Here is a 23,684-nt window from a genome sequence, read left to right on the forward strand (position 1 = left end):
CTTCTGCAGAGCTAACGCTGATGACTTTCTTGTCGTTACTCATTGGTAAAGCAACACAAGGAAACATTGAGCAATGTTTTATGTGGTTCGTTGAACTTGATAAAGATGGAAATACATTAACTGATTTCATAACATTATTACATCTGTGGGTATTTGTTAATGTTTTGGCCATCACTCATTTTCTTCTGTATATATATTGTTGAGTAAATTAATGTGGTCTTAGAAAACCGTATTTCTTCCTCTGCTGTCTTTTGCCTCGTCTTCTCAGTTTTTCATCGCTTTCTCGCTACCTAATGAGATGACATGGCTACAGTGTTCTTCTGCCCTGTGACAGCTTCTCTGTTGCCAATTAGAGGTGGAGGTCAGCCACTTAGCGATAACATCTCTGTTTATGTGCACAACCCACAAATGAGAATATCTGCTCAAATGCTTAAGATGTGCTGAATTTTTTTATTTATTTTTTCACTTAAAGCAATTTATGACAGCGTTGGAATGCATGTATATCTACCTAATTGCTAGAAAATAAATTAAAACGGTGTTTTAATGCTTTAAAAGAAAAGATTTGGACATGCTGAAAATCAATTATAAAGCCCACATAAAAGCTCCAGCCATTTTAATTGAATCTATTTCTTTTAAACTTATTTTTCCAAATGACAAATTGTCGAAGATCTCAATCTAGGGTTGCTTCAGACGTCATTATGGATATTCTGTGTGCGCAAAGGATCTCCTGACGCTCTGGACCCATAAATCCCTCTAACTGAAGTGTACTAATGCTTAGGATTGTCTGATGTGTTTTTAGTTTTTACACCCCTTTTATAACATGTGTAACAGCGAACATCTCTGTGCGCCACAGAGATTGGCAGTCATGATGCATATTCTCGGGGCAGGTTGTCTCCAAACCACATCAGCTGGTTGTCGCACACACTTGATGTCAACACTGACCGAGCAGTTCACTGTGTGACACCATAAAACTGACCTTTGCATGGACATGTCCTACGGACGTCTGCTGTAAGTCCGCCTCGAATCCACTTCTACACAACAATATCCAGGAAGTGAAGTATGCCTGAGTCTGAGGGATGCCTTAAGTGTGCCAGGTAGTCATTAATCCAAGAGAATGTGGAGGCATCCATCTGTTTGTTCTGGAAGTTTCTGATGTTATAAATTAGTTTGAAGTGTTTTAAATGTCCTGAAGAAATTTAAGAACATGATCCTCACAAACAGCCTACTTTGTCCAGTTGGGTATATTGAAGCAGGTAAATGATTGCATCTCCAACTCCACAGCTAGAGGCAAACTACTGGGGATCCTGAAAGGTGCCTATTAGCCTTCTCTTATGGGCCAACAGGAGTCTTTACATGACTTGTAATGACGTGTAATGTTAGGGCAACAAGGTCAGTTTCTCATTTTTGGCAAAAATTGCAAATTAGAAATTTTTCTTAATGTTTTGCCTGGTGAAATCAAGGTTTAACTAATTGCAGATTAGTTTAACCCGTTATCTGATATGAACAATGGTATTGTTGTCTTGTTCTTTGAAATACATTTATTTTAAGTTTTATTTGAAGTAAAGTTTTGTGATTTATTTAGTACCAATAAACAAAAAAGTAAATGATCACACTTTGAAAAATCAGTGAGGAAACTCTAATATAATCAGGTTACATTTACACGGACATAGCGAGATGTTACCTAAGAGCATTTTCTTTAACTTGTTTTTTTCTTTAGCCTGGAAAATGGACTTAACATTATATGCAATCAGTTTGTTGAAAGAGTGTGAAGAGTAAGAGCTATTCACAAGTAGAAAACTTTTAAAACAACTCGGGAACAAATTATCTAATGCTCAGAGAAATGACATTACCGTGACATTACTGTGAGCATTACTCTGCACAGTAATGCTCGGTGCACAGAGACTGATCTGTTATTTCTCACCACTAAAAGAAGATCTCTTATTTCTTCAATGGTTCTCATTTTGTTAAGTCGTGAGAAGGTGATAGAGATAATAAAATGAATTTATCTCTGTGATTACCTTAGCAAAAAACTAAAAAATTGTGTTTCCACGAGGGAGCAGAGTGGACAGTGTTTCTCCAGAATGCTTCTGTAGCAAACATGTCTGCAGGTTTGTGATGTGGAATGCTACATGGTTTGCTGTAAGTAACCTGTTGGGACAGTGGCATCACAGTTTCTAGTTCAAAGAAGCTCGTTAAACTGATTAACACCACACATGTTGTAAATAGGAGACACTTGTAAAAATATTTTAAGACGCATCAAAAACCTTTAACTTTACAACTTGTTCAAAAAAATATGTGCATCTGTACAATTGTGGACAGACATTTTTAGGACAATTTATTTGGATTCAAGATTTATGTTCTGTCTAACTCATTATACTATGAAATGCTTATATCAGCCTAGAATCATTTCACCCTATTCTATAAGTTGGAGAATTAACTTATAAAATACATGTTAAAAAATTAATACATCAAGGTTTTACTTTGTGTGTTTTCCTTCAATAAAAAACACAATTGGGGAAATCAGTTGAATTTGTTTCAATATAATATTTAATGAACAGATTAATAAACACTTACTTGGTCAGGCTGAATGATACAAAATCAAATTACTTAAAGAAATTATTCCTAGTCTGCATTTTATGAACTAAAAACTTTGACTGTTAACTGTCGTTGGAATCGAATTGAACTGTATTTAATTGGAGAATGATCTGAAAAAGGGGACTGGACTGGACTAAAATGAATTCTATTGATCTGCACTGAATTTTGATCATATTGGATTCTGCAAAGCTGGATTTGAACTGGATCTGTTTGCTTTCTAACGTACCTTAAGATGACATTTGTCGTAAATTAGAGTAACATAAAATCCTCCATTGAACTAATTTTCACTTTGACAAGCGCTGCATCTAACATGCAGCACGCGCAAAAATGATGTCAGCATCTATATATTCTTGAATTCATTGCAGTTGCCGAGGCAGAGTTAACCAGTCAGTTATGGGAGATTAAACCCTGATGGAAATGGCTTGTGTTTGCACAATAATGAATGCTTTTCACTGACTAATACATTTTAATAAAATGACTCTACATTCTGATATGATAATCAGCTTAGCTTCAAGTCATCCTGTTTTCAAACTTTAGTTGGATTTAGCCATGGAGTAGTCAAAGCTATGCTTAAAGTCATACTTTAGTTTGGCAAAACTATTTGACTATAAGCACCTAAAGAATCCATTATTCCATTTATCTTTATTTAGCTTGATATCTCTTCTTGTATGTACCAATGCGTTCTTGTAGACACAATACATGTTCAATTAGTAAGAGGTGGATTTTAATTGTATGAATGGATTTCAGATGAAGAAGCTTGACAGATTGTTGAGCATTTTATTAATCTTAGAATTTAGCCTGAGGGTTTGTGTGTGATTTTTTATTAACTCCATGCTTGTCACTTTAGTTTATGCTTAGTGACTTGCATACTGTATCTGGCATGCACACACACACCAGTTTTGCTTAGATGCACACTAGGTTTTTCACACACCTCCATACACACTCGAGCAATTTGAAATCCATTTTGGAAAATAAATAAAAAACATTTTTACTCTTAAACCCACAGTGACTCGGTTCAATTTGGAACATGGCGCGTTTACATTTTTCTTTGTGGACATATCTGAACGAGGCTCCAACAGGACGACAGACGTTTCAGTTTACTTGCACCAACTAATCTATCAAAACAAGTGGTTGTGAGTTCTAGAGGAAGAGAGACCTTTGGGGTTGCTCTGGAGTCGTCTGCCACGTTATGTTGCGGAGATGGGAGAACACACTCAGAAAACGTTGACATGGAAGCTAGTAACCGGATTTTAAATCCATCTTCCATGGGATACTTTTTTTTTGCATGCATCCATGCTTGTTCTTTTGTAGAATCAGTTTTTCACGTTTCTGCATTAGCCACATTTCATATCAGAGATGATGCACTGGGGAAAAAAAAGGGAGTGAGTTTCCTGCTCAGGGGCTTTGCACAAGCAAGTCTTGAAAAAGAGTGTTAACATATTCAGCTTTTTTTTTGGCAAGAATTTTGCTCCTGGTCAGAGGAAGTCAAATTTGTTCTAATTTTTTTTTAAAAAAAAAGCTGCCATCACCTCCCTCAGTTGAAATATTAAATTGTCTATGAAATATATATTCTTCTTCCCTAAAGCCCCTCAATCCTGTCTGTGATCTTTATTTTGAGATACTTGAAGCAGCTAAATTAGACATTTTAATGTAGTCAATTTTAAAATAACCATAACAGGAATCTGATATCAAAATGACCCAAAAAGATTAACGAGAAACTAGGAGCGCTTTCTGAGTGCATGCTTAAGATGCATGTCAAAATAGCTTGTAGATGATGTTGAGAAACTTTTTGGCCCCTATTCTGTCAGTCTGATTTATTATTATTTCTGTTACTATTATTTCTATGGTATGCACAGTGCTTACAGGGTTTAAACAAACCTTTTCTACCAGCGCTTCTCTGCATCCACATAGAAAGTTATTTTAGCAATTAAGTTGCATAAAGTTTATTTTATGTATACTTTATAGTTACACACTTTTTGTGTTATGGGGTAAAAGTGAGTGCACCAACTGTTATTCACACACATGCCCGCGCGCACGCACACACACACACACACACACACAAATCAACACTCTAAGAGGCGCAGGGAGCTGCATTGGCATTTAAACAGTGACATTTTCGAAATGACATTTTGTCTGTTGCTAAACCCACACTCACTGAGCATGAACCCAATCCTTCTGTCTTATAAATTTATAAAAGCTAGCTTCAACTTTAACATTGAATGCGTGTTGTTGCACATCTATGTGTAAACCCATGTAGCTGAGAACAGAGGGCTGTCCGGTTGGAACATTTCGATTCAGATATTATAGCAATAATATGTTTTTTGCTTTAAAAAAGTGCTTAAACATGTTGTTTGCCTCATGGAAAATCCCACTTAACAGGAGTTGGAAAAAATCTGCAGAAAAGAAGCAAAAAAAAAAAAAAGGCTCGTAGCAACATAGAACAGTTTAATTATGTCTTTCTTGATTATTTTTCTGAGATATAAACCAACCAAGAATGACATTTTTATTTGTCTTGCCATTATCCATGTTTTACAAGATGGGATTCATTCCATTTTTGTCCTGTTTCCTTGTCAGTTTAAATGGATTACAAACCTGTTTGTTTTTCATTGTTCTTTAGTTGGGGAGGTTCATGGCCTCTCTCTCAGCTGCAGAACATCAGGGTAATCTCTTACCTGTTTAATCACTGCTCTTCAAGCCTCCAGTTTTCAGTCATTGCTAGCTGTTGTGGTTTTATTGCTCCTGTGGCTCCCTTGTTAATGTTGTTCACCATAATTCCTGACTCCTCCTGGGCTGCTGTCTGTGATTTCAGTTTGCAATTTATTGTCCTTTATTTCTTTAATCACCTCAAAGTTATTCTTTCTGCGTTCTGTCTTAGGTTCCTCTACTAATGACCCTGCTGGCATTAGTAGAGGATGGTGGTGAGATAAAATTAATGTTGATCCTACGCAGGAACATATGAGAGCGTTTCAGTGTAAAACCGCAACCTGAGGCGATACCTATCTAATAGGATAGTACAGTATGTGACAAGTCTAAAAGTGTTGCTACTAAAGCAAATTTCTCAGCTGTATAAACACGTTTCCTTTCCTGCCTCTCTTAACTCTGTTAAATCTGCAGTGGAAATGAAAATTATCATAATTTTGTTATTATGACATTTAAAAACATAGTCAAACAAAGACAAAGTAACAAAAGTCTGAAGAAAATTACTTGCCAGTTATTATTTGCCAATATGGGAGCAACAGAAAACTCGGCTTCCTTTGACATGTTTTTTTAATGAATTTATTCATTTATTTTTTATCTGAGCTCATTACATCTAATAAGTCAGTCCAATGTTTGTGCTAGTCCATTCTCTGTCTCTTACTGTTTTGTATTGGTTCTCTAGCCGAAAAAGACTAAATCATAGTTAATATATACCCACAATTGTTGCATCAACCTTGCAAAATTCAAATCATTAAAATCCAAACTATTTAACTGCCTAAAATTGATGTTGAATTGTGGAACGTTAACAAACCGACATTTTTCCTTTGTTGCGCTATGTGACCAAAGAGACGGCTGTGCTCAGACAAAACAGCTCCACAGTGAGAAAAGAAAGAATTTGCAGACTAAAAGAGAGTTGATTTCATTTTGCCCACAGATCCCTTAAATAATTTAACGTGGGAGAGATCTGTCAGAGTACTGCTGTGTTTGTGTGTTGAATATTTATAATGCATATAAAACTGTTATAGGCCAGCTGTTGGCGATCATATATCTCAGGTCTGGATAATGTTTTTTTTTTTTTTTTGCTTATTTTTTTCTTTTTATGGCGCTCTAGAATTCAAGATGCTTATTCTAGACATGACTTGTTTACCTATAATAAACATTAAAAGAGATAGTGTAAGGTATATGTTTTTTTTGTTTTGTTTTGTTTTTTTCTTTATGGGTGTGTTTGAAAGTTTCATAAAATACAGAAGACGGATAAAATACGACTGTGAAGCCCTTTTTAAAAAATCCAGGCTGTCAAAGCAAAAGGCCAGTCATCACTGCTACAGGTATGAGTTTTGTCTCTAGTGTGCAGCAGCATGTTGCAAGAAAGGACAGGTGGTCGTGTGCACAACTGATGCAGAATAAAACAAGCTTGAGTTGTGCATTGGTAAGATCATTATTTTCACAATTTCAGAATTCATGGGCTTTAATCCAATATTAATTTTGAGCTTTTAAAAATATATCTGGATTTTTTCACGGACAAAGATTCTACAACAAAGACCTTAAGCTGAGCAAAAAAATAAATAAATAAATAAATGAGTCGAAAATGTTCATGCTCTCTCAAACATATACAGAAACTCTATCTTTACTTTTTTAAATGGTCCATCAGGAATGGCATACTGAATCATTTGTGTAGGCATCGACAGGCTTGTTGACAAACTGGCTAGATGACCACTCCTGTTTAAAAAAAAAAAGGTTATTTTAAAACCATTGGTCAAAAAATATATTCTTTTTTTCTCTTTTTTTTGATTTGAGATTATTGTCCACCTGCTTTATTCATTCCAAAATCAGTTTTATTGATCTTTAACTTGTTGCAACACATATTTGTGTCCGACTTTCAACCTTTTAGGTTTTGACTTGAGGAGAAGTTGACGTCTTTGGACATAGTCCTTCTTCTTTTATGTTCCACCTACTTTGTGCCATGCATGAAGCTCTAATGTTGACAGGACAATGTTCTCTGGGTTGAAAACCTCACTCTGATAAATCCAAATATGACTCTTGTCACAGTCAGTGACGTATCGTAAAATAATTTTGCTGAAGGTGCCATGCTGGAAAAAAGTTCAAACGCATAATTAAAAATTAACAACATTCATGCTCATGATAAGTATATATGACCTCTTGCCTGGAACTATATTAAAGAATTTGATGTTCATGCTTTAAATTGTCGGGGTAAATTAGGTGTCTAGATTACTTTGTAACTTTTTTTTTTTTCAAAGGTAAGGTTGAGACCTGTGCTCTCAACCTTGAAAACGGCAGTACTCATGCTTTATGTAGAAATTCATCACTGAATACAAAATATCTAACGCAGTGATCATGCTATTGCCTTCGATAGCATGCACACTGATATAAATCTGGAGTTTTTATGTTTGCCCGAGCTCAATCTCTCTTAATGGACTCATTCGATCAAATATGTGCTGTTTGCCAGTTTTGTGGCTCACATAGTGTAGAGCATGTAAAGTGAGCGGTGGAGGGAATGCTATCACACAAGGAATAGATGAGCAGCATGTCTACATTATTTTGTGTGATAATGCAAGAAATATATAAAAAAAGTGATGGATGAGGGCTTTCAGAACAAGCTGCACGACAAACACTTCAGCTGGTATGGAGTCCTCTGTAAGCAGCGCACACCAGACATAGCTCCTGACTGTATTGATTTTAAAAATGTGAATGTAGTGTTTAGTGTTCAAATATTTAGACGTATAACTGTTATGTTATTAGCATGGGAAAAAAATGCATTCCCTATAAAACCCGTAGGCAAGAATCAGGTTGACATGTTACACTGTCTCTTACAATAACGCCATCATTTTCTATAAACAATTCCATTATTTTTGCATAAACCCGTACGATCTTCCCCCTATTTTCATAAAGTGGTTGGTTCTCTAAGTTCAAAAAAACCTCATAAGATTAAATGCTCCTAATTTTAAGAGGTGGTGTGGATCAACTTACCTCTCATCACATTTAGATTTAAAGTAAATTTTGATTTAAACAATTCTTTTTTTTTAGATGCTTTTTGTGTAGCAGTCAGTGATGCACCTTTCTTGGGAGACTTAAACAACCTTCTCCTTTTTTGGCACACCCATGCAGAAAAGATACGTTGAAGTGGATCAGGTTTCCCCTCCTTTGGGCATCATTTCATGTGGCATTCATCAGCAGTCGTCTCGGTCTCTGTTGGATTCCTTTCTCTTTTCTCTTTCTTTCCCGTCCTCCAGCCTTCCCTTTCAGAGATCTATTCCTGATAGGGTTTTACATGCTCATTAAAGTGACAGACAGGACAAACATGGGGAGGGCAAGCAGAAACGGTTCTCTGCTAAATCCTAAACTGGCTACATGAGCTTCAGTTGTTCTTTTTGAAAGCACTAAAGCTGATTTTAATATCCAGTTGTGACAAAGAAGTGGCAAGTAATCCTGGTGCTGTTTCCCCTTCATATTATCCTCTAAGTATTGTACTTTGAATTATCTTATTTTTGAAGAAAACCTGAAAAAAGACCAAGTACATGAAGGGAAATCAACATTAAACATGATTTTTTACAAGACAGTTTCTCTCTGCATATCTTCTTTGAAGAAGATGATGTCTAAGATTTTGCACATATTTCCTGTCTATGGAGGATAGTGCAATTCCCTCCACTTTTCACTCTTCTTAGGCTGGATCAAAGAAGTAGTGAAAATGCTTTCTTATTTATTTATTCGGAGAATTGCACCATGTGATCTCAAGAATAACTCTCTCAGATAATCTACACCTGGAAAGAACAGCATTTATACACATCACTGGACTCCAAATTGTTTCAGCATGGAGTTTTAACCCATTAATAACAGATAGGCAGCAAGAGAGGCTCTTCAAAATTCATTGCCGATGTCTTTGCTATTGGGATAGTCTAAGTCATTCATGCACTTGCATCTTTCAGACCAACCTAGAAGTTGAGAACATTTTGTCTTTTTTTTTTTCATTCCAAAGCCTTATGATAATTCCCTGCACTGCATTGTATAATTAATACATCAGCAGAAACCCTGTGAGAGTGATCCAGGTTTGTAAATAGGCGAGGGCTGTACAGGGGGAGTTTGGACTCATTGTGTAATGCTCGGGTTAGATGGGGTTCTGCAGTTGCCAGAGAGATCTGTGTGGCTAATTGGGGGCTTTGCTTCCCATGTTTTGTTTGTTCTAGACTTTAAGACCTGTGCAACATTGAAAGCGTTGTATTATTTGCCTTTAGAGAAACATAAATATTAATTTATTTAAATACAGGGATTGGAATATGAGTCAGCGAAGTCCCAGCTCGTCCATTGTGGCCCTGCCAAATTGTGACATATGTAAATATCCGGACAAGTAAACAAGTAATCATGTTTTAATACGTGGGATGTGAACTAAGATTGTAATTTTTCAAGATTTAGATAGATCCTAAAAACACATGTTTCTAAATTGCCTTTATGTAATAGATAAATGTCCCCACCCTAAACCCTGCCCCACTTCCCTGTATAGGAATAAGCAAATTTAGCCTATGTGTGGATTATCTGTACTGATCTCGTATTCGTCACTATTATGTCTTTGAGACTTTGTTTTATGTTTTTAGTATCCAATATAATAATTCTAAAAACTTAAGTATCAGTTTCAACATAACAATAAAATAGTTAACTTTTCAGACTGTCAGACAGTCCAGAAGGCCTGCTGCTTTGTAAAGAAAAATAAGTTGAATAATAATTTTTAGAAATCCTGCTAAATACTAGATACAAATTAAAACTTGGTACATTCTGTCTGCTTCAGACTGTACTTATTGAGTATGTATTACATATTGCTAGTTTCATTCAAGCCTTCATAATTCCAGAGATGATTTAAAAGGGTGTCTTAGTAAAATTGTGTATCCGTTTTCAATAACTTGCACACTGACAATTGTTACTTCCCTTTCTAAGACGAGAGTAATAAACTTCCCTTTTGTTTGACTTTCAGCAAATTCAGTAGGCATTTTACTCAAAGGCTTCAATCCTACAATAATCAAAGGTACGCTTATCTAAAAATAACTCTACACACTTTTACCAGTCATTCCAGTCCTACCATCTCAATCCAGCTCATGAAACTTCACTAATACAGGCAGAGATGAGGAAGTTTAACTGGGGCTGCCCGTCATTGGGACTGAAGTTTTAGAGGTACCTAAACAAATTCATGATGGCAGTGGCCTGAAATGGATGAGCCACTCAAAACACCCAACATCTGTGTGTTCAATTATGGGGTAATATTCGTTTGCTTCCCTGAAAAAGCCTATGTCAAGACGCTATAGGCAGAGGAGTCCAGTCAGTCCTTGATCCTTGGATTTAGGAGGGGTAGTATAGTTTTGGTTGTAGCTATAAAGCAAAGGATTATCTTTTTTCTATCCTGAAGGGTGCATCACATTTGCCCAACTTTTTATGTATTGTAAAGACCTAGAAAAGACTTTTCACTGCATCCTTACAAACTTATGAACATAAAGTACTGCAAATCTAACAATAAAATTGCCATTATTTCTTGTCAGGTTCACAAATAAAGCACTAGCCAGGTGCTATTTATCAACACTTTCTTGTTTAAAGTGTTCAAAATGAATCCAAGCTTTGAAGACAGGCTATATAACACTGAACAGTTCTCTCTCCCGATGCAAAACCTGTCTACTGTGTCACACATCTGTTCCAGACATCACCTTGTTGCCTTAGAAGCCAGAAAATAAATTTGGTCATTGACGCATTATAACTAATCAATTAGCATAATGACACTCTGGGTTTAGGGATTTACATTTTTACACCTTGAGGATTTAAATAATTTGTGACTGCTGCAAACCAGGTGACAACACAGTGTGCTATGAAAAGCAGAGCCGAGCTTTGAAGTGAGGCAGCTCTTTGTAAAACAAAGCTGCAATTCACAAGCGGAGGTCCTCAGGGTGTAATAGAAACTCTCTCTGTCCCTTACTTTAAAGACAAGCAAGTGTTGATAAAACCTGTTTCTTTGTTCACATATCTGAGATTTATCTTACTGTGGTTTTGAAGATATGAAATTTATACAAGAGTTCCTGACAGGAAGAATACCAATAAACAAAGCAAGGCACAAAGTCGGACAGAAGGAATTGTAATAGAATTTGTGCCACTAGTATTCTCGTGGGATGTGATATTGCTTTTAATTAGTTTCTATGTTGCCTTATATAGCATGAGCAGTGAACTAATGAGCTTAATGCACCGTTGTATATACAAGTAGTGCACATAATATACAATATCCTTCTGGAGTTTTAATAATAAAAAGAAAACATTAACAAACAGGTAACAATTTGAATGGAAAACAGGTAAAAGGGAGAGTGTGCATATTTATGAGCGAGCTGTTGCACGTTGCAAATAGATGCATGGGAAAGACAGAGAGGGAGGTGAATTGCACTGTGCTGTGTTTTGTTGGTGGGGGTGCGATTGAAGTTGGAAACCCAAGATATCGACTGGGAATCAGCTCATTCAGAGCTTCAAATGACTTTGACAAAACCAATCAAACCAGCATTCACTCTCTCTTCTTCTTGTTCCAACTCTCTTTCTTTTCTCAGGATTTTCACACTTGTGCTCACATACTATGCAGAACATCTCTAGCGTGGTACCGTTCCCTGCACTCTTGATCCACCTTCACACTGTTATGAACTACAGCAACACATGCTTGTGCATGCACACGCACACACACACACACACACACACACACACACACACACACACACACACACACACACACACACGCGCGCGCACATGCACACACACACACACACTTATGCCTTTATCTAGGGTTCAGGGTGAAAATGACCTTTTTCAAAGTCAATTCAATGAATAAATCCCCTGGTCAGCAAATGCCTACTATTACAATTCATCCGGTGGAAAGTTCCACCATAGGTTTCACACACACACACACGCACGCATGCACACATATATGTGTGTATATATTCATATATATATATATATATAAGACTGTGAATAAGAATAAGACTGTCATGACACTGTCATAAACATGACAAAACACCTGTTATGAACATGAATAAGCCTTCATGAATATTTATGATTGTTGTCAAAGTCATTCGGTAAATTATGACACTTTTAATACAAAGTTGACATTATTCAAAATGTCTTTATGACAACTTGACATTAACCAAGAAATCATTACTGATATAAATTTGTTATAAAAGTATTACTGATTGCACTTTAAAAATTAAGTAACTATATGTTCTTAAAGGTAAAGTTTAAACAGTAATGATTTCTTGGTTAATGTCAAGTTGTCATTACAAAGATATTTTGAATAATGTCAACTTTGTATTAAGTGTCATAATTTACTGAATGACGCTTTATGACAACAGTCATAAATATTCATGAAGGATTATTCATGTTCATGACATGTTTTATGTCATGTTTATGACAGTGTCATGTCAGTCTTATTCACCCCCCTTCAAATAAAGTGTTACCATTTATTTTAGGGAGCTTAGAAAGTACTTGCTTGTTTCCACGTTTTAAAAATTCCCTCATAATTGCAGAGTCTTTTGACATCTTGTGGATTCATGGACAGCAAGAATTGCAAATTGTTACTTTAATAATGTCATAGTTTTCTTCTTGGCCTGTAAATTATTTTAAACAACAAAACCGAAATAAGAAAAATACTTTTTTCATTTCCTTTTATTGTTGTGCTGAGATTTTTTGAGCATTGTTTGGTCAAATAGTGTAAGAGGGCTACGTCGCCTCATGACTTCGTAGGTCAAAGAATATTAGTTATTTTTTCATAAACTGCTTCTGCATTTGTTTTTTTAGATTTAAAAAAAATAATGCTTTTAATTTTTTTAGTGAGATACTTACAAATGAGTATAATAAAAAAATTCTATTATACTTTTCAAGACGTCACAAGGACCAGATAATATTCTATCTTTGTAAAAGTCATAAACTTAGTAAATGAAAGTAGGACTGGACAATAAATTAATAATTGACAGGAAATTATCGATACTGACTGATGTGAAACACACATCATGTTATGCCACATTGTCCAGCCCTAAGTGAAAGCTGCTGTTTCTCACTGTGCAGATTAGGGAAATGGATGTGTGGATGTCACACTACTGTCTTGTAATATATATTATTGCTGTTTGTGCTATTTTGATCTTTCTCCCTTTTACACTTCAAATAAAAGTTGAGTATTTCTACCAAAATATGTGATGCATATACATAGAAATACAGTCCCTAGTATGCCTTAAAGGATATTGATTGCTGAAGCTCAGACTGTGTATCTTTTATCTCACCAGGAGCTTCAGTTTGAACGTCTGACCAGAGAACTTGAAGCTGAACGTCAGATTGTTGCCACCCAGCTGGAGAGATGCAAGCTGGGATCAGACGCAGGCAGCATGAGCAGCATCAGGTAACACAGAAATGCCTTTTTATACGCTTGTGTGTCTCTGGCAGTGTGATGCTTTGCGATAATTAAGTGAATAGCAGTTTTTGTGTAGCTTGGATAAAGATTTGATCATATGAGGACAGTTGCTGTTGTTCCCCTCAGGCTGTGCTTAGTTAAAATACAGATGAGGACTTTGATTTACGAGCCAGGTGTTTGTGCTTTTAAAGAGCACCCAATTTTTTTTCCTATTATCATTTAAGCTTTGCTGCTGAGTCCTGCGATATACTTTTGGAAAATAACTACACATATTATGTTATATTCCTGTTATAAAATGTATTTCTACATTTATATTGCATCTTCTTCAAGATCATTTTTGCTTTGCAATAGCCTCTCTTAGTAAGAGTTCTCAAAATTCACATCCAACAGTGTTGGATCACTAACATGCTTACAGTACCCATATCTCACAGATAGGTAATGCATCATAAACCATTATTTGCTCAAACGCTAACTGAACTGAAATAATAGTTAAAATGATTTCTGGTATCCTTAAGATTTCTTATGCCACACAAACAATAAACTGTATTAAACATACTGTGTGTTTGATAGCTCTTTGTCAACTTTATCTTGCGCATCTTCATAATGTTTGAGAACTAACTATTGCTCAAGTGTCAGCAGCAGAGAGTATTTCTAGTCCTGTGGTACTTAAATTTTATGTTGAAATCCAGTACCTTGCACATGCAAATTAGACTTGGCAATAAAACAACTCACTGCTTTAGCTAAGACTTTTGCCTTAACTAACCTTTTACTGACAGGCTGCTTAAAACTCAGGAAAATATTCTTCTTTGCTCTCTCTAGTTTGTGTTGTCAATCAATAACCCACTGCGTCTATGCATATGAGCTAACAAACTGGATGTGTTGCTCCTAGCCTCATCAACATAATATTACACAGTTTGCACAAAATTGTAGATATATTCATTGTGAATACTTGCTCAATGGCAGGATTAAATTATGAACTGACCAAGTTGGAAATAAAAGAGAGAGAGAAAATAGTACAATGGCATAAGTGATGTGGGGTTCTCTCATAGTGAAGACCATTTACATAGGCTAGCTTGAAGGGGACTTCAAGTAATAGTATAGTTTATTTTGCACAATTAAAATCCAGATAAAAAATAAAAACATATAATGACAATGTAGGGGGAGGCAAAAGCCCAGTGGGATTATATAAAACCTGCACCCAAATAGTATAAATAATAAAAAATATTAAAATCCAACAATACAATGCTTCATCAGTTGATCATACACATATACAAACACAAATAGAACACATAAAAACACATCTACAAAGTATTAAAGGGAATTTAAAGTCACTTTTTTCATTGTTACAAATCCAATCACAACTTTTTAAATGTGTACAATCTTAAATAAGGCTTTAACTCTTTTTTTTTCTTTTTCGTTTTTTTATATCATTGAATTAAATGACTAACTGACTAAATGACTAGCCGTATTCGACCTGTGCTAAAGAGACCTGAGACAAGTGAACCAGATGATTTAGATTGATTTCATGAACTGTTCCACCTCTCCTAATTAATTGTGTGTTACTCATTTTGGATCTTTGTTTATCAAAAGATGTGGTTCAACCCTCATCTGTTGTGCCACTGGGTTGATTTATGTATTAGATGTAAACAGATGCTTTTTTCTTAATATTCAAAGATCAAAAAGTATTTTTTTTATGCATATGAATGCATAAAAGCCACTAGGGCCTTTATTCATTTATCTGCAGTAGATGACCTGGGGCTGGGAATCAAACTTAGGAGAGCTGCGTCGAGGACTGGAGCCTCTGTAATGTGCACTTCTTCCACCGAGTCACCCAGGTCTCAGTGGGCAAAATATTTTTAAACTATTAAAATGTTGTGTGGTGTTCATGTCTGTTTCAACAGGATTCTGTATTTCAGTAAATAAGTCAAAATCGATTAAAAAAAAAAAAAAATCAAATACAGCATGAGGAGTTAAATAATGTGCAAACTAGCACTCATTTTATTAGCCATAAAGTTGTCACGACATATGGAGTTATTGTAATGAGGCGGTAACAGGAAGGGAATAACCCTGCTATACTTCACAAGGTTCTACTTTATGTTGTCTAACCTTAAGTGTAGAAAAGCACACACATATTTATTTATTTATTTATCAACAATATTTTAGCACTAGTGGCCTTTGTTCAGCAGTAATCTGACAGGAAAGGAACAGAGGACAGGAAGTTTGTTCTGGATTTGTAAACTAATTCCTGTTACTTTAAAAATGTTCTTTTCCTACTATTGTATGTCCAAATAACCCTTGATAGGGACACGACAGTGTGCAGTTTGCAACTAACATGAATATCAACCCAAAAATACTGAAAACCCCCTCTTACATAATAATATCAATCAACATATTAACTACAGCATCATAGCCCTTTAAATATCAATTCCATTATAAATATGACCTTTGCACCGCCAACATAATTTCCAGATAAAGGAAAAAGAACGCTTTAGGCAAAAACGAGAAGCAGAGAGGAATGACTGGGGGAGGGATGAAGGAGAGAAGATGTATGTGACTTCAATGCGAATTTATTTTATGCCAGCAGCTCAAATGTTAAGCCCGGTTAGACTAGACGACTATCCAGCATTCTTTCTCTCACAAGCTTCGCTTCCTGTAAATAAAACTGGGTAAAAGTAAAGTTTGGTGGAAAGTTGTGATAAATTATTCACTCCTCTTGGGTTGCAGATGTGTCTATGCCTGTTTGTGTGTCTGTTTTTGTGTTTTGCGAATTCTTCTGTCATGTCAAAGAGTGTGGTTCATATAAATTCAGCATGCTACTGACTCCCTCAGGCAGATTGTTGCGTAAGTACACAAACCTGAGGAGGGCAGGGAAACTGCTCACCGAAAGAAAGGCATTTGAATTTCCCCAACTCATTCTGTTTACTCTGTTTTCTCCAGGTGATTCACCCTACTTTGGTATAGTATCTGTAAAAATTACTTAAGCACTGTATGTGTCATTTATTTAGCTCATGGCTTTAGTATTTTAACTTACTAGTATAACAAAATGTCAGTTCATATGTGCAAATATGTTCTTTCTGTTTCTATAGAATATTTTGTTGTTGAAACTTGAACGCGATTAAAGTGAAATCAAACATTTTCTAACAAGAAAAACTAACTTAACCTCCTGAAAACGTCCTCAGAATGTAGGCTTCTGACGTGTTTAGTGTTTTATTTACGCAGTCACATTTTCAGTCAATTCTTAACAACTTCTCATAGTTATCTTTACTGACTGTTTTCCTCAGAGAAAAAAAATATCGGATTATGTACTTTTACATTTTATTTTAAACTTATTTTTCTTCAAATTGTTATTATTTATTTTTAGCTTACAGTTGTTCAGCTGGGGGATTGGGCTGGCATTTGTGTTGTCAAAATCATTACACGCCCCTCAGAACTATGTTCTGATGAAGAATAGCTAAAATACAAGCAAATAAATTGCAGTGTTGAATTTGGTGAAAATCGGGAATCTTTTAATAAACAACTGTCTGCTGACTTAATAAAACACCTCAAAATCTGTTTTCTCACAGATTGTGTTTATACATTATTAGTACAAATATGTGAATTGCTACGGTTCCCCTCCTCTCGGCTTTGTGTCGTTTATGTTCTCAGCTAATTTGTTTTTGCATGTCTCTGTGTATTTTTAGCTGCTGCTTGACCCTGCATGCCCTCAGTTGGGTTCCACTCAATAAAGCAATTTAGACATCAACGGAGTTCTCCTAAGACCAGAGGATGCTTAAAAAAAAAAAAACACTGTGGTGTAGAAACCAAAGGCAACACTGATGAACATCTGTTCACACTGTGAACTGTTGGCTTGTTGCACAACAATTTACAGGATGGTGGAACAAACTGGCACACAAGCAGACGTTCATGCAAACACGCAGCATTCACCGTTCTAATCTATCATTTCTACAACATTAGCGGTAAACACCAGTCGGGTCAAGCACTGGCTCCTGCTGTTTTTTCTCTGTTAGCGGCTGCGAGGTGCAAACTTGACAGCTTTAAGGGCATATCACAGAATTTTTGTTGTTGTCATGGCAAAAAGTAAATACACCTATCTGTCTGGTGTAACACAATTAAATGAGTGATAATGCTTCATTCCAAGTGAGTTTCCTAGCACTAAAACTATTTAGTTGTTTGTTGTAAAGAAGTTTTTTTTTTCTCAGTGCCTGAGTCAAGATCATTAATCAGATCTGTTCATGAGGAAGCTGGCCATTGAGTTAATGATGACGTGTGACTGTCAGCAGGCTCCTCCAGGTTATAGTGTCGCATACATTTCTGCCTAATGGCTAAATTTGATTGTTTTGTTGGCATATGCAATTCGCTGCAAACAGGAATAATGTGTACAGCTAGAAGACGTGCGGTTTGAGATGAAGAAAACGTTACACAAAACCCCATTTTTACCCGTCTGAAACTGTAGCATAATGAGATGCAATCTCAAAATAAGCCAACATTAAATTTGCCTTTGGGCTAAATAATTTTGTTTTCAATTGAATTGCAAACAATATTGAACAAACAATTGTGATATTCAATAAAGTTGGTGATTGTTGGGATTGCGAGTTAACTTAATGTGACTTACTCTACTTAGACAAATACTTTACTAAACATCGTTTTGGTTACTGTCTTTCTGCTTCTGATTCAGTCCAAATAGTGAGTAATCTATACAGTTACAGTGGAAACAACCTAAGATAGTTTCAACATGGTTTTATTTGAATAAAAGTTTCATAGAGACTAGATCTCATGTTTTATGAACAAAATAACTTGGTTATGGCTTCCTAATGCCCTCCTAAAGCCTTTAATACATGCAACACTAAATCACTCAATATTTTTTATTAGCGAGTGTTTATTGAAGTCCAAGCAGCTCTTTGCAATGTTGATATTCTTTACAACATCAACAAAACTTTGTTGCATGCAATACTGATATATGGCAGCATTATTCCGAGCACCTACGTGCATAAGTGCTATGCGGTTATTGTTGCAACGATAATATAACACCAGTACTTATCACATGCTATTCTGTGCAGACACCCTACTGAATGGACGAGGATTTACTCTCCTCAGCAAGTCTTTTCCTGGGACTGACTGCAATGGCAGGGAACCTAGCCCTATCTTCAGAGTAATTCAGCAAATAATTATCTGACAACTTGTGGGATCTCGTAAATTATGTAGAGTACTGAGGCATGTGTAGATTACTGTAGTGCTGGCCTTACTGGCAGCCATTCACATATGCACAGAAAGCAGAGAGAGTGTTGGCATCTTACAGACAGGGCAGTATTTACACTGTCTGGAGTCAAGAACTAGACAGCTTTGCCTCCCTTTCTGCTCTAGGGTCATTAAGTAGCAGTATTTGATCCCAGAAAATAAAAAAATAAATAAAAAAGTGTTCTCTATTTGCAGTGATTCTGGTCTCAAAATTTCTGAAGCATCTGTAAATGTTATTTTTGAAACTGTTTGATGTGATTTACTTGTAGCTGTTTCAGTACCATGATGTGTTCAAAGGTTTGTATGAAACCATTCATATATATTATTATCCTGTAGATTGGCGGGGAGGGGATGTTGAACAACTTCTAAGCAATTTTTAAATGTTAAGGAAACATTGGAAATTGGTCTGTAATACAAGTTCACAACAGGTAAAAATAAACAAGTTGTTCAAATTGATTTGAAATATGTTGATAAACTGCAAAAGCTCCTTTTTTTAAATACTCTATGATACATGTTGATGGTTTAAAGGCCTTAATTGATGACGTATCTAATCAAAAGCAATATGGACTTTAGCTAAGGACTTTTATGCTGTCCTAAAACCAAGACTTGAGACATTGACATTGTGCTGGCCATGGGAAAGGTTTGGTACTGTGTCGACTGGTAAATTTGAAAGGCTTACTTTCAATGTCACATCATCTAGTTCATGTGTTTTCAACTCCAGTCCTCAAGGACAGGTGTGCTGCAACTTTTAGATTTTTCTCTGGCTTAACAAAGCTGAATAAATGGCAGAACCAATTCAGTATGCAGTCAAGTTCAATGTATTTGCTTTGGAGAACATAATGTGGTTCATGAAATATAGAGACAAACGAGATACACTTTTATTTGTTTGTCTGCCATAACAAATATGAAAATGATATCTTTGTTTGTACCCTGTTATTTACAAGCTCTAACACATTGCTGCTGAGCTGGTATATCAAATAGCTCTATATGTGTGTGAATGTGTGTGTAAAGGGGAAACTGAGAGCAAGAAGGAGGATGTTGAGGTGTAAAGTTCATGTCCTGAGGCACTAACAGCTTTCTGATTGTGTTGTTCAGGCTTAGACATCTGTCCAAAGACTAGCCGGGTAGGTCAGGAAGAGATAGAACCAGACTGTTTAAGAGAGTGAATGTGTGTGTGTGTGTGGGGTGTGTGTGTGTGTGTGTGTGTGCGTGTGTGTGTGTGTGTGTGTGTGTGTGTGTGTGTGTGTGCGTGTGTGTGTGTGTGTGAGTGTGTGTGCGTGTGTGCGCGTGTGCGTGCGTGTGTGTGCGTGTGTGTGTGCGTGTGTCCGTGTGTGTGTGGGGGTGTGTGCGTGCGTGTGTGTGTGTGTGTGTTCTTGTGTGCGTGTTCAACTCAGGGAGACTGCTAAAATAAGAATAAAAGGCGGAAATTAAGCAAAAGTTGCAAGTGTTCTAAGTGTTTGAATGAATGTCGAGTGAAATTGTAGATGTAATTTTTTTTTTTTTTTGTCTGCGTCAATTGCTTGACACATTAAACATTAAACATTTTCCCACAAGTAAAACCTACTACTAGTAATATCAGGTGTTGATATAGAGTGGACTGTGAAGGATACACTAGACCCATCCTTCAAATCCAGTGAAAAAATGGCGCATTTGAGGGTCACGTTTGGAGGAACCTTTGAATTTCAACAAACATCATTGTGACATAATCTGACTTCAAACTCTTCTGATTTTGGACACACTTATTGTTGTTAGCAAGTTCTTCCACATTAAAAGTCATTGTTCTACACCTAATACCACCCCCATGTTTTACTGTAATACATTAGTACGGTTAAATAAGAGTAAGTTGTACTATATTAACTCAGTACAGCCGTAGCTGAGTTGAAATCCGTTTGGAAGACACTCTTTGAATCCATGCAATCAGCAATTCTTGTGTTGTGAATTTTTGTCTCGGATTGTCTTTATGAACAGCTTTATGGCTTGATCGTGCCATTATCACTTCACAATTTTGTTCCAGCTTTTCTTTTGTCAGTCTGTCCTCCTGTTTTCTGCTACTAATATACTATCCAATTACATTCCTTTATCCCACTGTACCTCACTCTTCTTTCCTGTGTTGGGTGATAATAGAAGGATCCATCACACCATTAGCTGCAGGCGGTTTTATAAGCTCAGCAAAATGCTGCAGAGAGAACTCAAATTATAGGCTGTGACATTATACCTTAAAATACGCCTTGTGTTTGGGCTTGAGTCTGCGTGCGTGTGTGTGTGTGTGTGTGAGAGAGAGAGAGAGAGAGAGAGAGAGAGAGAGAGAGAGAGAGAGAGAGTGAGAATGATGATGATACTGCAAGTTATGCTCCCCCTTAATGACTGATGATGCATTTCCAAGAGGCGAGGAGAAAAATGATGGCAGGTGGCAACATCTCTCACAGCGCTGTCACCCTCACTGTCTATCTGTCTCACAGCCTTTCTCTGTGTTGTTTCAACTCTCCCCTCATCTATCTGTCTTTTACTCCTAATTTGTGCCTTGGCTTTTTCCATATTAAAATATATAAGGAAAGTCCACCTTTGTGAGATTATGTTCTACAAACACATCTGGTATCATTATTAGGTCAGGGTTCTCAATACAAACGGATCAGCTGACTTCTTTTTTTGTAACCTAATAAATATAAGAACTCGTGCATTGCTGATGCTTATACATATTAACTACGTGAACAGGATATCAGAAGTCAAAATCAAATTTAGAAGCACATTTTAAATACGCTATATATTTATAGGGTATTTAAAATGTGTAAAAAATGAATATGAACATCTAAAATATATTATGTGCTTCAATGTTTGAACTTACCTTTCATATAATCTTACAAAAAGATTTGTGAAGAACATAGGGCTTTTCTCAGTAGTACGTTCTTGGGCTTTTCAAGTACCTACTTGGACAGTACAGATAAAGGTATATTCTAGGACCCAGTTCGGTAGTTATGCAATTGAGACAAAGCATACTTGATGGTGTCACTGCACAGTGACACTGTTTTGTAATTATTTGTAGTGGATACCAGTGGAAGAATTTTTCTACTTTTTTATTTTTACAAGATATATATAATTTACCAAGAAGTGTTTGTTCAAAACTAAACTTCCTTCCTGAACCTCTGTACCTGGTGAAACAGGACTATCAAAAAAACGTGAGAAACTTTATTACCTTTACTAATTGCTTATGCCACATCTTATGTATCATCTGTCTTAATCGATGAATTGAAGAATTGCACTGGATCCATAAGCTAGGAAAAGTTCAAGACTCTATAGATTTAATTTTTATCAACAGGCATCTAGTCGCCATTTTGCAATTTGTGTGATCAATTTACAACAGCCATTAAAAATGATTAAACTTTTTTTTTTCTGTTTATCATCATCATCATCAGATAAACTTGTATCAGATATTTACAGCACAAATAAATACGATATTATTGTAAAACATCTATTAGAATAAAACACAAAATGGATAATCTACCGACAGGTACAGCGAATTAATACAATGACTATCAAATCATCAGCAACTTTTAATATAATTTAAAATCCCAAATGTAGCGAACCAAGGCAAATGTGTTTATACAGTAACGAAAAATTGTGATGACACTTAATAAAACACCTAAATTTAACTTAAAATGTGAACACTTTCAGCTGGAAAATAACATGTTTTATTTATTTAATGTCCACTCTATTGAAGTGCTTTACATTTCACTTTGAGCGGCTACAAACGGATAACAGGTAGTGGGAAATGACAGAGCAGCGGTGGGGAAAATGGTCAGAGGGGAAAACACAGCACGCTCCAATCAGGTGCTGAGCCTGAAGCCACAGCAACCTGTCATGCATTGGCTCGTTCATAATGAGCCAACTGCATTGATAAGCTTTTCAGGTTTACTTTCTAACCCTAACTAAAAACATCTTAAAGCTTTCTCTTCATAAGTACGGAGGTATTTAAGTACCAACAATTGTATATATTTTAAATCAGTTATTCTCTTAACTAATGATAGAGCTATATATAAAATCTTCTTAAACGTGTTGGGGATGACGACAAAGACCCAAGCAGCGTCAGATCCTTTCTTTTTTTTTTTCTTTAGACTGTGACCATGCTAAATAAAGGCTCTCTTCTCATTGCTGCTCCATTTGTTATTTATATTTGTTCCTGAAGGTGTCAGCAGCTGGTGACTCTGTCAGCTGCAAGGAGACAGGGGCCTTCAGGGCCAGGAGCAGCGGCATATTTGTGTTGCTGTGCCCATGTGCATGTGTGTTTCTTCATGCTGAAGGGAATCGGGGGTGTTTGGTTCATTAAACATGCAAATGCAAGCTTATCTTCCCCCAACACCAGATAGTGGTGAGAATAGATAAGAAACAAACCCTGCCAGAGTGGCAGACAGAGTACTTTCAGTGTGATGTAGGAAAAGAGAAGGGAAGGGTGCATTGAGACAAGAACCCAGATTGAAACGGAATGGAGAACTGAAGAAATGTATAAAGAGGACACCAGTGTACTTCGTTTATATGGACTAGGGGAGGTGGTGTCCCTGAAAACAAACACCTGTAATCGCATTAATGTAAATTCAACATGTTCATCCTTTGGTTTTTGAAATTGCTTAGAATAATTAAGCTCCGCAAAAGTAAATGAAAAATTATCCACTTACAGATTAACAGTATATTGTGAGAATTCAGTGTCACTCATATTTTCTCACTCATAGTTTACAGGTGT

The 23,684-nt window shown here is 36.2% G+C and overlaps 1 protein-coding gene across 7 annotated transcripts in view; it reads left to right on the forward strand.

The window, feature by feature from the left end:
• Positions 1-23,684, forward strand: part of ctnnd2a (catenin (cadherin-associated protein), delta 2a) — a 229,647-nt gene that overhangs the window by 51,088 nt on the left and 154,875 nt on the right. For all 7 annotated transcript variants that reach the window (XM_081601621.1, XM_081601622.1, XM_081601618.1 and 4 more), the window contains exon 3: positions 13,593-13,705. In XM_081601621.1, the coding sequence (XP_081457747.1) occupies positions 13,593-13,705 (113 nt within the window). The remainder of the gene's footprint in view (positions 1-13,592; positions 13,706-23,684) is intronic.

This window comes from Poecilia reticulata, chromosome 20 (assembly GCF_904066995.2).
Source record: "Poecilia reticulata chromosome 20, P_reticulata-male-v2, whole genome shotgun sequence".
In the NCBI taxonomy this organism is placed as follows: domain Eukaryota; kingdom Metazoa; phylum Chordata; class Actinopteri; order Cyprinodontiformes; family Poeciliidae; genus Poecilia; species Poecilia reticulata.